Source organism: Castanea sativa, chromosome 11, assembly GCF_040712315.1.
Source record: "Castanea sativa cultivar Marrone di Chiusa Pesio chromosome 11, ASM4071231v1".
Classification (NCBI taxonomy): domain Eukaryota; kingdom Viridiplantae; phylum Streptophyta; class Magnoliopsida; order Fagales; family Fagaceae; genus Castanea; species Castanea sativa.
The window spans coordinates 33,080,987-33,095,976 of NC_134023.1; the positions used below are offsets into that span (position 1 = coordinate 33,080,987).

Consider the following 14,990-nt stretch of genomic DNA (forward strand, 5'->3'; position numbering starts at 1 on the left):
TGCCGCTAAAGGTCCCTCAAATTATTATTATTATTTTTTTTTGGGCTGGACTTGTGGTGGTGCTTTCCAAATGCCACTATAGGCCCTTATAAGAGCAAGACCTATAGTGACATTTGAAAAACACCACTATAGGCCTTGTTTTTTCTGATGCATAAAATTCAGTCCTGTGATGTTCTCCTTCATGAGGATTCTCTCACATTAAAAAATAATTACTCTTTTTGAATTAATAGACACCAATTAAAAGACTATGACTCTTTGTTTCTTTTGGGTCATTGTTTCAAGACTCGACTCCAATTAAAAGATAATGATTCTTAGTTTCCTTTGGTTCATTGTTTCAAAACTTCTCCTCACTTTTTTCACAAGGTTAAACGTACACTTTTGGTTTTATCCTCTTGCACTTCTTGTCCTTTATATACACCTGCTCATTGTCCTTCATATTATCTCATTTGAAATACACATGAAATTATCCAAACCAAGAAGGATGTCCTTTAGTTCAAGAACAGATCTAGGATTTTAAGCTAGCGGAGGCCAGAGTATAAAGGAAAAAAATAACTCCAAATAGGCATCCATATAGTATTAAAAAATTATAAATACTCAAAATCATTGTTTCGAAATACATTAAAATGCAATCATTTACCAACAAAGATAAAAACAAAAACAAAATAAGTTTTTTTTTTTTTTTTTAATACTAGGCTGGTTATGATTTTTTTTTTTTTTAAGTTAGAGCATTTATAGTGGCAGTGCTAAAAATTTTAGCTTTTAGCACCTCAAAAATGTACTTTATCTATTTTATCACCCCACTTTACAATACACTCAATATCAAATGTTCTATTTTTTATCACTTTATTTAAAATAATATAAACAATTCATTAAAATAATAAAGGAAGAGAGAGAATTTGAGTTTTTTAATTGAAGGAAGAGATAGAATCTTAATAAAATATTGTATTTTATTTTAACAACTTGCTACTGGTATTTATACCAATTTATTACAATTGCAAAAAAATTAGCTTTAACTTCTCCAATAACACATGATTTTTTGGTTCTTTGGTTGTAAAATAGTTTTTTTTTTGTTGCTAAAATACAATCACCATAGTGAATGTTTTTATTGTTTTTGTTAAGTTTTTAGGTTGGATAGTTGATAATTTTGGGTGAGGCTAGCTAAGCTTATTGAGGAGAGAGGAACCTAAGGTTTTGGAATGGGAGCCCAACTACAAAAATGACATATATAATAATTAAATAAAAAATAAATAAATAAAATTGGACGGGGGGGACCGGGCCCCCTTGGGCCCTCACCTAGGTCCATCCCTACTTTAGTTTCAACTTGTCAACTACACCTACCCAACCCCATGGTTCATCTTCTTCTCCCTTTAGTTGTCGCCCTCTTTGAATGTTGATTAGTTTTTTTTTTCTTAATAACATATTGGTAAGCTATCTCACTAAGTGGAAAAGAGATTATAGATTACGTCGCATCATATTACATAATTTGCTGCTTAAATCTCATTCTTTATGTAGCCTTTTCTCTTTGGTGTCAATCTTATAATTATTGATGAAGTAGTACCATATTTTGTTTACATGCTCTCTATTAAGCTATTATTATGATAATTTATGCTCTAATGTATATACTTGACAATTTGCTATATAATTTATTAAACGTTCTATGTATATATGATGAAGATTTGAAAGATATATGGGGGTACTTTTTTTTTACTAAGCATTGACATGGACAGTGGTACCTTTTTGCTTCTATGTTGAGGTCTATGATTTCTTAAACATTGTAAAATGTATTTGTCTCCTTTTCCTTTTTGCAGTTTATGACAAAGTACTACATGAAAAAAGATACTTAGCTTTGGAATCGAAAAAATGGGTAGGGACTAAGGTTTAGTTTGAATTTAATTGTACTAGAAATGCACCGCGCATCTCCCAGGATCAGCCAGTTATATTAAAAGGAAACTTTAGATTTGTATTTGTTGTCTGTACACTATAGTTGGTGACTTTTTGTATCATTGAGGTAAATTTCTCCTAACGTGGAAACAAAAATGTATGGAGTCGGCAATTATCACCTTAAAGTGTTTTCAATGGGCTTCAAAGTCACATTTTTATATTATCTTTCATTTCTTGAACAGACACTAATCGAAAACACAGGACCATCTCACTCTTGCAGTAGCAATTGGGGAGGAATTCTTCGTTTGAGTGCGTACGACAGTCGTTGACTACAGTGAATTTAAAGTTTAAACTGGTCGAGGATGTTCCTCTGCTTTGAATGATCTTACATAACTAGGCTGACAAAGCCTCAAGCTCCTATAAATTTTATCAAGACCAAAAACGAGATTCAGTTGACAGCCCTGGTATAAATATATAATGAGCTCCCCAATAGAATGCATCATATCCGACGCTGGTGAAGTTTGGGTTTGAACTCTTTTGGTGACGCCATTATGGAAAATATAGAGTTTTTTTTTTTTTTTTTTTGGAGAAAGAAGTGACTTGGTTTTATTAATTTGAATCAACTACATCTAATTGTAAGATCGAAACAATATGCCATGGGACATCTTTCATCCATACTTGAAAATCTGGTATGCATAATGCATTTTTCGCCAGACTATGAGCAACCCTATTAACGTTTCTCTTAACATCAAAATACAACAATCTTACGTAACTATTAGCAACCCATTTCACATCTTCTATCAGCAAACCTGTTGGAGATAGACAACACTCTGCTGCCTTCAAAGCCTTAATCAGACCAAGAAAATCCCCTTCAAGAATAGCACTTCGGAAACCCAACTCAAGCGCAAAGGACACAGCCTTCAGAGCAGCCAGCGCCTCAATCTCCTCAGGCTTGTATGCTTGATGGATTTTTTCTGAACAAGAAGCCAACACAGCCCCATTATTATCCCGGATTACCACTCCAGTTCCGGACTTATTTGATTCACTGAAAACAGTGCCATCAAAGTTAATTTTCACCAAACCAGCTTGCGGACTTCTCCATCTTGAACCTCCATTGCTGCTGTCCGTAACCTGCACTTCAGTAATCTGCAGATTAGTTCTAAATTGTGCCAGCATTTGCTTCGCTTCTTCAGCCACTTGATGAAGCAGAACAGCTTGTTGATTCACACGAGCTTTATTTCTTTGATTCCACACCATCCAAGCCGTATATGCAAACAAATCTAGTGACTTTCCTTCTGCCATCAACCATGACAGTAGCTCCTTAACATCTGTAAACTCAATCTTAGACCTGAAACACCATTCTTCACAATCACCCCAAACCACATCCAACTCCGGACACGACCAAAGAGCATGCTCGGTCTCCTCCACAGTAGAAAGACACCTCTCACAGATCAGGTCAGCTGTAATTTTCTTCTTCATCAGCGCCTATTTGGTAGGAAGAGCATTACGACAAGCTCGCCAAAGGAAGTTTTAAATTTTTGGTGGAACTTGCAGCTGTCATATCCCCTTCCAGACCTGTTTATCACAAATTGGCGGGACTTGTGGGCTTGCTTCCATCTCTGACTCTTGTTTGAGGAACATATAACCAGACTTGCATGTGTAGTGACCCGAAGTGGAGTATGGCCAATACAAGGTGTCCTCTGTTGCACCTCGGCTAAAAGGAATCTTCTTAATCAACTCAGCATCGTCTTCCACAAATAAACCATCAATCAGCTCCTCGTTCCATTTTCTTGTGTTTGGGTCTAAGAGCGAATCCATTGTATGATTTTCAAAACTCTCTAATGGACAAGTTGGCTGCCTTGGAGGGTGTTTTCTTGGCAGCCAATGTTGCTGCCATATATTAATGTTTTCCCCACTTCCAATCCTCCAAATTGGCCCCCTTTGAATAATCTCTCCCCCTAAGGATACTCTTCCAAGCATGAGAACCCAACCTTGACTCGAGAGTCTCCATTATTGAAGAATTTGGGAAGAAGCGAGCTTTAAATACCTTATAGAAGAGTGGGGTCTTATTATACAGGAGCTGCCAAGCTTGCTTTTCTAAAAGAGAGTCATTGAACATGGCAAAATCACGAAAACCCATACCACCAATGGTTTTAGATTTTGTCATATCTCCCATTTAACCCAATGTATTTTTCTATGGTCACCCTGTTGTCCCCATCAAAACCTCTTAATAAGGGACTCAATCTCATTGCACAAACTTACTGGCAATTTAAAGCATCTCATAGTGTAGGTAGGGATAGCTTGAATAACTGCCTTTAAGAGAACTTCCCTTCCGGCTTAGGAGAGTAATTTTGCTTCCCACCCTTGAAGTTTCCTCCAAACCTTCTCCTTTATATAATTAAAACTCTCATTTTTTCCTTTGCCAACTAGAGAGGGCAGCCCAAGGTATTTCTCATAGTGCATGATTTCCGACACTCCCAATTTCACCTTTATTCCGTGCTTGACTTCTTCCAATACAGAGTTGCTAAAGAACAAAGAGGTCTTACTTCTATTTAATTTTTTCCCCGAGGCTTCCTCACACTTGTTTAGTAAGTCCATCACCTTGTCACACTCCTCCATTGTAGCCCTGCAAAAAATAAGACTATCATCTGCAAAGAGCATATGCATTAGTTTAGGGTCTCTCCTACATAGGGAGTAGCCATGGATATCCCTTTATATAATTCAGCCTTTTTAATCAAACCGTTTAGCCCTTCCGTACAAAGAAGGAATAGGAAAGGGAAAAGTGGGTCTCCTTGCCTAATCCCCCTTGTAGGAAAAAACACTCCAAATGGTTCTCCATTCACCAAAACAGAATATGATACTGTTTTCACACAACCCATCACAAGATTTATCCACCTCTCCCTAAAACCCATCATCCTCATTATCCCCTCTAAATAATACCACTCCACCCGGTCATAAGCCTTACTCATATCCAGTTTTAGTGTCATATACCCATAAGAGCCCCCCTTATACTTCTTCATACTGTGAAGGTTTCAAAAGCCACCAAAATATGTAAAGTTGTGATTTACAACTATGTTTTATATTGACTTTATTCTATGACAAAAAGTGTTGTAATTGCATTAATTTGTTTCCTTGTATTTTTGTGGGATTCTATTGTATTGGTGAAGAATCAAGCATAAAATGAAGAATCAGTGGATTTCGCAACTGTCTCGCTAGAAGCTAACCCGCAAAAAAGCCACGTAAGAAGCACATGCTAGAAGCTAAAGAGTCGTGCCATCCTGGAGGATTTCGCGAGTGTTTCGCAGGTTAGGCCTTCCCGCGAGATACCCACAAAACTCTCTGCTTTGAGGATTTTTAAGTGTGACTTTCTTACCCTTCACCCATACTATATATACCCTCATTACCCACAAAAGTATGCGAGGCCATTCAGAGAGAAAAACCCTAGATAGGTTTTCAACAACACACACATCCATCTTTTAGAGAAAGAACTACTAAGCCTTAGTAAGAAATCATCCTAGCTTGGACTTACTAAGACCCATCTCCCATTGTCATACCTTGAAATGAGATTTATACCCAAAAACAACTCACACATTTTCAGAGTGTAAAGAGTGTTTTGGAGCTTGGGAAGCTTTGGAGATTTGCCAAAAGAAGCCGGTGAGGCTTGGCGAAAGCAATCGGGCATATCGCGGGATTCGGAAAGCTAGACAAGACACAGTTTCGAGAAGCCTTGTTGGAGTAGGAGCTTGGAGGGATTAGGTGCATTGGGTAAATTAGGCTTGGAGGGTCTCTTGCTATTCGTGTATCCCAACTTATTGTCTAGTGGATCGATTTATCGCTTGGAGTGCGGCGGAGAGGTTTTTCGCCTAGTTCTTCGATTTCCTTTTCGATAACACATCGGTGTGTTATCTTGTATTTGCATCTCTCTACCCTTACTCTTGTGCTTTACTTTTATTGTTTGTTGTTCATGTTTATGCACTAGAGTAGTATCGGTTATTTGCGCTTCATTTACACTTGTTTCCGCACTTAGATAAGTTAGAGTAAAAGCAATCTAGCCGTAATTTTTTAATTTGTGGTCTAAACAAGCTCTTTTGTTTTAACACAAATCCGAGCTTTCAATTGGTATCAGAGTGGGTACGCTTGTTGTGGTTTCATTACCTAAGTGTGATCCTTGGCCCCTTTTGTGTTTTGCCATAGATAGTGTTTTGTATGCTTCTATGGATGTTGTTGATTGTAATATGCCATGTGCTTGTGAAAATGCCTCTATGAGTGTTAATCCTCAAAATTTTGATGACATGTTACTTGAATCTATGGGTGTTGTTGTTGATATTCCAAATGTAAACTCTTGAAGAAAAAGGTTAAGAAGTTTCATGAGAATTTGAGCAAGTATACTAGAGAGTATACCGAATTGTTTTGTCATTTCTATATGACTCATGTGCACATTCTTAGGGGGAGAAATACTACCTCGTGCACATTCGTAAGGGGAGAAAGCCATAGGGGAGATGCATATACCAAGGGGGAGAAGACACAACTTTTATGAGAAAACCTTGTTTTGTCTTTGTTTTACTTTATGCTTGTTTTCTCGTTGCTTTATGGTGCTTTGAGTTACTTTTAGTATCTATGCTTTGTTACTCTCATTGCATCGTGTTTATGTGTTGGAACATTCTTATACCCTTGTTGGACCTTGTATCCTTAATACAAATACTTTGGTGTTTGGTATTGGTTGTGTGTTGGACATGCATATATCTTTATGTCTTTGTGTTTTAATGATTTCATGTTTAGATGATCATTTGCTTTGCTATATAATCATTGTAGTCATTTTCATATGACTGTTTTGGTGTATGATCAAGTTGCTCGCATGTTTCACATCTTGTTTACTTGATCGCATTTTACTTGTTACATTATACTTGTCCTTTTATTACTTGTTTTACCTTGAGGGTCTAATGTGTTTTGAGCAAATGTTTCAAGTTATAAGTATATATGTTCCAAGTGCTTCACAGCTTCTAGATTTAGGTGTGAGTGAGTTTTGTCATTGTTCTCAAACTCAAGTTTAAGTCTAGAGTCTATTATAGGGTGTTTTGTCACGGAATAGCCAAAAGGGGAGATTGTGAAGTTGTGATTTACAACTATGTTTTATGTTGGCTTTATTCCATGACAAAAAGTGTTGTAATTGCATAAATTTGTTTCCTTCTATTTTTGTGAGATTCTATTGTATGGGGTTTAGTATTAAGTTAGTGAAGAATTGAGCATAAAATAAAGAATCAATGGATTTCGCGACTGTCTCGCTAGAAGCTAACCCGCGAAAGAGCCACTTGAGAAGCACATGCTAGAAGCTAAAGAGTCGTGCCAGCCTGAAGGATTTCACAAGTGTCTCGTGAGTAAGGCCTTCCCGCAAGATACCCGCGAAACTCTCTACTTGGAGGATTTTTAAGTGTGGCTTTCTTACCCTTCACCTATACTATATATGCCCTCATTACCCACAAAAGTATGTGAGGCCATTCAGAGAGAAAAAGCCTAGATAGGTTTTCAACAACACACACACCTATCTTTTAGAGAGAGAGCTACTAATCCTTAGTGAGAAATAATCCTAGCCTCTTCTCCTTCCCTCTCCCATTGTCATACCTTAAGAGGAGATTTGTACTCAAACATAACCTACACCTTTTTAGAGTGTAGAGAGTGTTTTGGAGCTTGGGAAGCTTTGGGGATTTTCCAAAAGAAGTCAGTGAGGCTTGGCGGAAGCAATCAGGCGTATTGCGGGATCCGAAAAGCTAGACAAGACACGGTTCCGAGAAGCCTTGTTGGAGTAAGAGCTTGGAGGGCTTAGGTACATTGGGTAGATCAGGCTTGGATGGTCTCTTGCTTTTCGTGTATCCTAACTTATTGTCTAGTGGATTGATTTACCGCTTGGAGGGCGGCGGAGAGGTTTTTCGCCTAATTCTTCGATTTCCTCTTCAATAACACATCGGCGTGTTATCTTGTGTTTGCATCTCTCTTCCCTTACTCTTGTACTTTATTTTTATCATTTGTTATTCATGTTTATCTACTAGAGTAGTATCGGTTATTTGCGCTTCATTTACTCTTGTTTCTGCACTTAAATAAGTTAGAGTAAAAGCAATCTAGCCGTAATTTTTTAATTTGGGGTCTAAACAAGCTCTTGTATTTTAACACAAATCCGAGCTTTCAAAATGCTATCCGAAATTAATCTATCCTTATTAAAGGCTGAGTGGTGTTCTATGATAATGGATGGAAGTTTTTTTTTTAGGCGATTTGCAGGGGCTTTGGAGTATATTTTGTAAAGTACATTACAAAGGTTGATGGGGCAAAATTGATGTGCATATTCAAGAGAGTTTATTTTCGGCACAAGAGTAATAGAAGTATGATTTAGGAGAGATGGTATGGTACTTGAATTCAACCAAGACAATATGAAAGAAGTGACATTATGATTTACCACGCTCCAAAAATGTTGATAAAAGAGCAGCGGCATACCATCAGGTCCAGGTGCTTTAAGGGGAGCCATTTGTTGGAGGGCACTAATGACTTCACACGCCCAAACTCCTTACATAGGGCTGCATTCATCTCTTCATCTATCACTGTAGGCACACATTCAAGCATGCTAGTGGGAACACGACCCTCAGTTGAAGTAAATAGTGACTTGTGGTAATTTATCATGATTTCACCTACTTCTTCTTGAGTAGTTCTCCATACCCCTTCCTCATCTCTAATTCCTTCCATAGCATTTTTCCGGAATCTCTTTGTGGCACAACAATGGAAATACTTTGAATTTTTATCCCCTTGGTTTGCCCATAGAACTCTAGAACGTTGAGCCCACATAGTTGCTTCCCTTTCTTGTAAAACCTCAATATCTTTTTTGATTTGCCGAACCCGAAAATTGTTCCCACTAATCATGGCAGCCCTTTCTTCATTGGCTAAAACCTTCTTTAACCGATTCAAACCCATCCTTACATTACCAAAAACATTTTTCTCCCAATGCCTCAATTCCTTCCCACACCTCTCCACTTTCCTCAAAATATTTCCTCCGTCACCGAGCCCACTTCCACTACCCCAGGCCGAGTACACCACTTCCTCACAGATTGAATTTAAGAGCCACATTTGTTCAAAACGAATATTTTTTTCCAAATCGGTGGAATCAAACCCGAGAGTGAGATGAGAATTGGAACGTGATCCGATGATGTACAAGTTAAGTGGAACACTCTTGAACCTCCAAACTTCATGAACCAGTTATTTGTGACCAAACAACTATCTAACCTCTCCCACATTGAACTTCCATTCTCAAAGTGCTTGCTCTAAGTAAACTTCAAAGCCCAAGTCCATAAATCCACACTCATCGATCACCTCCCTAAACTGTTGCATTTGACAATGGGGTCTTCTTGCACCCCCAAGTTTCTCATCTTGTCTGATAATTTCATTAAAGTCCCCAAAGCAAAGCCAAGGCTTCTCCAGTTATGAATTTAAATTCCTTAGCTTATTCAAGCTTCATGTCTTCTAGATGTATCGGGTTCACCATAAAAATCAGTTAATCTCCATTCATTCTCTGAATTTTTATCAATCACTGCATCAATATAGTATCTATGAGAACCTTCCACCTTTAAATTAACCAAAGCTCTCCAATAAAGAACCAATCCCCCACTCCTTCCCACTCTTGGTACAACCCATCTATGATCAAAACCAATACTACTTTGAACAAACTCTAGCCTTGCGTCATCTGTAAGTGTCTCGGCTAAAAACACTACAGCGGAATCTTTTGCCCATACAATTTTCAACGAGCTCCTTCCCTGTATGTAGGTTCCCAAGCCCGCGACAATTCCAAGCTAAGCAACTCATTGCTGTTGGCGGGGTCGAACAACAGCTCCCGCCACTACTGAAGGTGTGATTTCATCCCTGAAGGTCACCTGAAATCTTTTTGCTAACAATTCGGACCGATCTGCCTCTGCTCTAGCTGCTCTCTTTTTTCCTAAGGACTTGGAGGTTTCTGCTGTGTTGCTTATAGTTTTTCTTTCTTTGCGTTTCCAAGTAGGGGCTGCACGAATTGATTCTAGATGGAAAGCCCTCTGGGTGGAGAGCCCTAGCTGCTTGGGAGTCACATGACTTTTAAAGTTGGGAAGCATCACTTAAATTGTCACGTGAGCTAGGGTATTTTGATGTTCTCTTTCCCAACCCTTGAAGGGAAGCCGCACCAAATTCCTAGCCAAACACAGCTCCTCATTATTCGCTTCCAAATCAGGTTCAGTTACGTTAAGAGTCTTCAATTCCACCGTAATTCCCTCATTATTTCTGACTTTTAAAACTGTATCTTCCTTTTTATTTTTGTCCCCCTTATTGTGAGTTATTGAGAGAATAAAATCATCTTCAATACTTTCATCACTGCCTACCGTTACATCTTGTGACTGCTCCAGCATCCTTTCTCGGCCTGAACCTAAATTCCGACCAGAATCACGACCAACCGATGAACCTGAACTCCCCTTTTTCTTCGCTGCATAGTAACCAGGAACTAAAATTATGTTTTTCCTAGCTGTTATGAAAGGGGGTGCTTTCAATTGTGGTCCAAACTCATGTCGTTCAACTTTGAGTGTGCCCTCACTATCAATCCACAACTCACAATCTCTATTGTCGTGAGTAAGTCACCCACACCAATAGCATAAGTTTGGCAACCTCTCATACTTGAATGAAATCCACATTTGTTTTCCTCCTTCACCAATAAATATTAATCTCCCATGGCACAACGGTAAAGATAAATCGATGGAAACCTACACCAGTATAAAATGACCCCATCATATAGTTTTGGATCCTTCGGCACTAAAACCTCTCCCAACACACTACAAATTTTCTTTGCCACCTCAATTGTCATATATTTGATCGGAATTCCATGCACCTGAACCCAAAGCTTAGTTTTCTCAAATTGTATATCTTCTAGTGGCGATTCAGAAAATATAGAGTTAATCATGTAAATACTAATCGTTGTTTTAATGCAAGAAAATCCACTCAAAATAGCACATTTATTATATTGAAATCATCTGTTAACGGTCTCTTACGCATAAGTGTGTCTTCTAGTTTTTTTTTTTTCCAAGAGTAATGCTATGTTTACAATAATTTCACAACAAATCTTATGTAATAAACTATTATTGATTCTTATTTGGGCCCACTACTGACAACACTTTTTTAACAACCAATAACAACTTACGGTCTAAGATTTGTTGTGAAAATGTTATAAACATAGCAATACTTTCTTTTTAAAGTAAAAAATTCTACTTGCATTTCACGTTGAATAATTTTTAAATATTATTTCACACTCATTTATATTCACTATTTCACACATATATTCACAATTCATGCTAAAATGTCTCCAATTTAGTGTGTGTTTGGCATTGGTATTTATGGGTTCCATTGCACTTTTTAATACTATTCATAGATCTCACTATACTATTTTAGCTACCTTTTTACTTTATTTACAATACTTTTAGCAAAAAGTGTTTAGTTTCAGCTAAATAAATTGTTCCCAAACGAACACTTAATGCATAAAAGTGAAAGTGAAAAACTAGACTAGACGTGAGAGAAGCAAAACCCTGGAACAAGTATGCCTCTTTCTTATGGCCGAGTCTCCCACAAGCAAAGATAAACCCACAATTCACTGATATAGAAAATGGTTACCCACAAACCACGAGCCATGGCCCAAAACAAACACCGAGAATAACAACAAACAACAATGTCTAATGATGATAGCTTGTTTGGATTTTTATGAGTTAGGTATTAGAATGGGAAATTCCATGCCATTGTGATAATTATCAAGTTTGTAATGTGTGTCAAATATCCAAGATGCAACACAACTAGGCATTTTAAATAAAGATTTCAACTACCTTTGATCTCCTCAATTGATCAAAATCAATATTTTAATCAACTTTTGATAGCTGTTCTATTCATCGAATGAGGATTTTCGACCGCTATTCAATTGTGGCTTGATCAATCAAAAATCATGAAAACAGAAACTGACTTTTTTTTAATTGAATATAAAAATTCTAGGTTTTCATGCTCTAGCTACATGCACAACACATAAAATGCATGTTATAAACAAGAATTCGCAAGGTTTAGAGAGGCCATTATTGTGCACCCTATAGAGAGAGAATCTAAACCTAAAGTTTGATCCACTCATGAGTTCAGAAAACGAATATTCACAATGGTATTGTTGCCAAGTAATGATCAAGAGTTGATGCCATAAATCCAATCAACCTAGTGCGTCATTAAGTAATTTAAACCTTAAAAGGGCCTTGGAGTAGATTTAGAAATTCTAGTTGTGAACGCATATGTTATGAAGTTTTTGTGGGTCACAGTATTTAGATCATCCGCTCGTAAGAGTTTAAGGTCAAAGGTTTTGAATTAGAGTTGTAACTTCTCTTCATACAATGGATAGCTTTATCTTGGGTAGGTTACCTTCAGAATATTATTTTTTTTCTTTAGAGTGTTCTCCAACGGTTTTCCACTTTGTTATTAAATTTCTGCCTCTATTGTCTCTCAATTTACTTTTTTTGATAGATTTGATACTTGATTTCTTGTACTTGTGATTAACTAATCTTATTTGTGATCACTCATTATTGACTAAGGGGTCTAAATAATATTTTTAATTACCATTTCTAGTTTCAACCAAACCATATTAATTAACAAATTATTGATTATTTCTCCCTTTCACACGTGGGCTCATTCTCCCTTAATAAATAAAGACTAATACGTGAGTTTAACTTTTTGAATAAGAGATAGACTGAAAACAAGGAGTAGGTTGTCCAGAAATGGTGAACTTCATCATTTAGTCAATATTCTATCATTAACATTTGAAATATTAGTAGCATGCATGGTTAAAGTGTAATAGGCTTGTGGGATTTAGGACCACTTTACTTGTCTTGCTTAGCATACATGCTTGGACACCACACATGCTTGTGCTACACACTCCTAACTACTGTATAAAGGCACTTTTGTATATGCTATTACTAGAAAAATACAATACACTCATTTAGTATTTCTAACATGCACCAATAGTATAATGAATAGCCATTTACAAACAATTAAAAACAAGCTTCATTACACTGATATTCTGAAATCCGCAGTGAAATTTAATTGGATTTAAGGAAACTCATTTATTTACTTGTCTTGCTTAGCATACATGCTTGGACATCACACATGCTTGTGCTGCACACTCCTAACTCCTATATAAAGTCACTTTTGTATATGTTATTACTTGAAAAATACAATACACTCATTTAATATTTCTGACATGCACCAATAGTATAATGAATAGCCATTTACAAACAATTAAAAACAAGCTTCATTACACTGATATTCTGAAATTCACAGTGAAATTTAATTAGATGTAAGGAAACTCATTTCTAGAAGTTGAGTTTGTTAATTCTTGCTTATAATGATGCTTTTCCTATGGGGATGCAACTGTAATCCGCATTTGGTTGTGCACAATAATTGGACTTTCTCACGCTATGAGTGTCATCAAACCACCACACCAGTGATGCAAGCAGCCTTGACAGAGTTGGCAAACCAGTGATGTAGACAGCCTTGCTTCTATATACACTACTATTTACGGGGCTATTCCATTTTGAAATCCTCTTTCTTTTTTCAAAAATGCCCTTACACCTTTAACTTCCACTAAAACATTGCCTAAAAATAGGGTCACTCTCCTGTTGATTTTCAAATTGCTTTATCCATTTATAAATTAAATTCTCAAATAAAAATTTTATATATAAAATAAAAACATAGGATTTTCTTTTTTTCTTTTCTTTTTTTGCTACAAAATAAGCATGTAATATTTGTTCATTTTTTAAAGCTAGCCTCATGACACTCCTGATTGTACTAGTAGTTCTAAATGCATAATATTAATGAGAAAACATGTAAACCTGAAATTAGAATGAATGAAAAATTATGACACTATAAATAAATAATAATAAAAAGCCTCATCGCACACACAAAGCGCGTGTGATGAGGCTAGTATATATGAGTGGGTTTAAGTTATATCTGATATAACTCTAAGCAATATTAGATTAATATTTTTTAAAATCTTACCGTTGGATTACATTTTCTCTATGTTTTTAACATGCATACCGATGTTTTGGTGAAACAAACGCTATTTACAGTTCAATCTAAAATCAAATATTTTATGAACAATTTTAAATACAAAAAAAATTGAATCTTAAACATTTAAATTATGAGATAGATTTATATATCAGATTATCTTGAAATTTTGCAATAATATAGATTACAAGGAAAAAATAATAATAATCCAATAGAGAATTTGTTAAAATTCACATATAGTAAGAAAATATTGAATGATGTAAAATAGCTTAACTTTTACCTAAATGCTAAACCTAGGGAAATTTGTATTGATTTAGTGACTAGTACAGTACATCAATACATTGACAACTTTGCTTTTGACCTATTTGGACTTTTTCAAAAAAAAAAAATTTATTGTGGATCAAATTAGGTCCTGGTTAATGGTTCAACTAGCCAAACCAATTGGTTCAGTTTAGTTTTTAAAACCATAACATCAACCACCTCCAAAAGTGTTATCACCTTGTCCATGGACATCAACGCCACCTACACAGGGCCGGCCCTAGGCCTAGGCCACCTAGGGCACTGCCTAGGGCCCCCTACTAGAGGAAGGCCCCAAATTTTGGGTAAAATTGATATTTAAAAAAAATAAAAAAAAAATTGGAGATATAGGAAAAAAAAATTAGTTTTATAATTTTCCTCTACTTTTAAAAAGTCTCAAAGTATTGAGTAATACTAGAGATAATAAACTTTAAATACATGAGTTTTACAAATTGAGTAATGCTATAGTTTTACAATCTATTTTACAACATTTTTACAAACTGTTGTTATGGCCAAATTCTTATTAGTTCTCATATAGACCCACTGAAAACAGCACTTTTTTATTTATCTATAACCATTCACCACATCATCAGTTTGTAAAAGAATTTGTATCTCTAGCATTTTCCCTTACAAATATATGTGTCACTAATCGCAAGAAATAATTCAAATAGGAAAATGCTAAAAATATTATTAATTTTACTTGAAAATTTTACAAATTGCTGTGACAATTA

General features: G+C 36.1%; 1 protein-coding gene across 1 annotated transcript; it reads right to left on the minus strand.

The window, feature by feature from the left end:
• Positions 1-2,490: 2,490 nt before the first annotated feature.
• Positions 2,491-3,699, minus strand: LOC142616377 (uncharacterized). The gene is made up of 2 exons (XM_075789244.1): positions 3,457-3,699; positions 2,491-3,366 (listed from the first exon to the last, which is right to left on the minus strand). The coding sequence occupies exons 1-2, from the start codon at positions 3,697-3,699 to the stop codon at positions 2,491-2,493; spliced, it is 1,119 nt and encodes a 372-aa protein (XP_075645359.1).
• Positions 3,700-14,990: the final 11,291 nt, after the last annotated feature.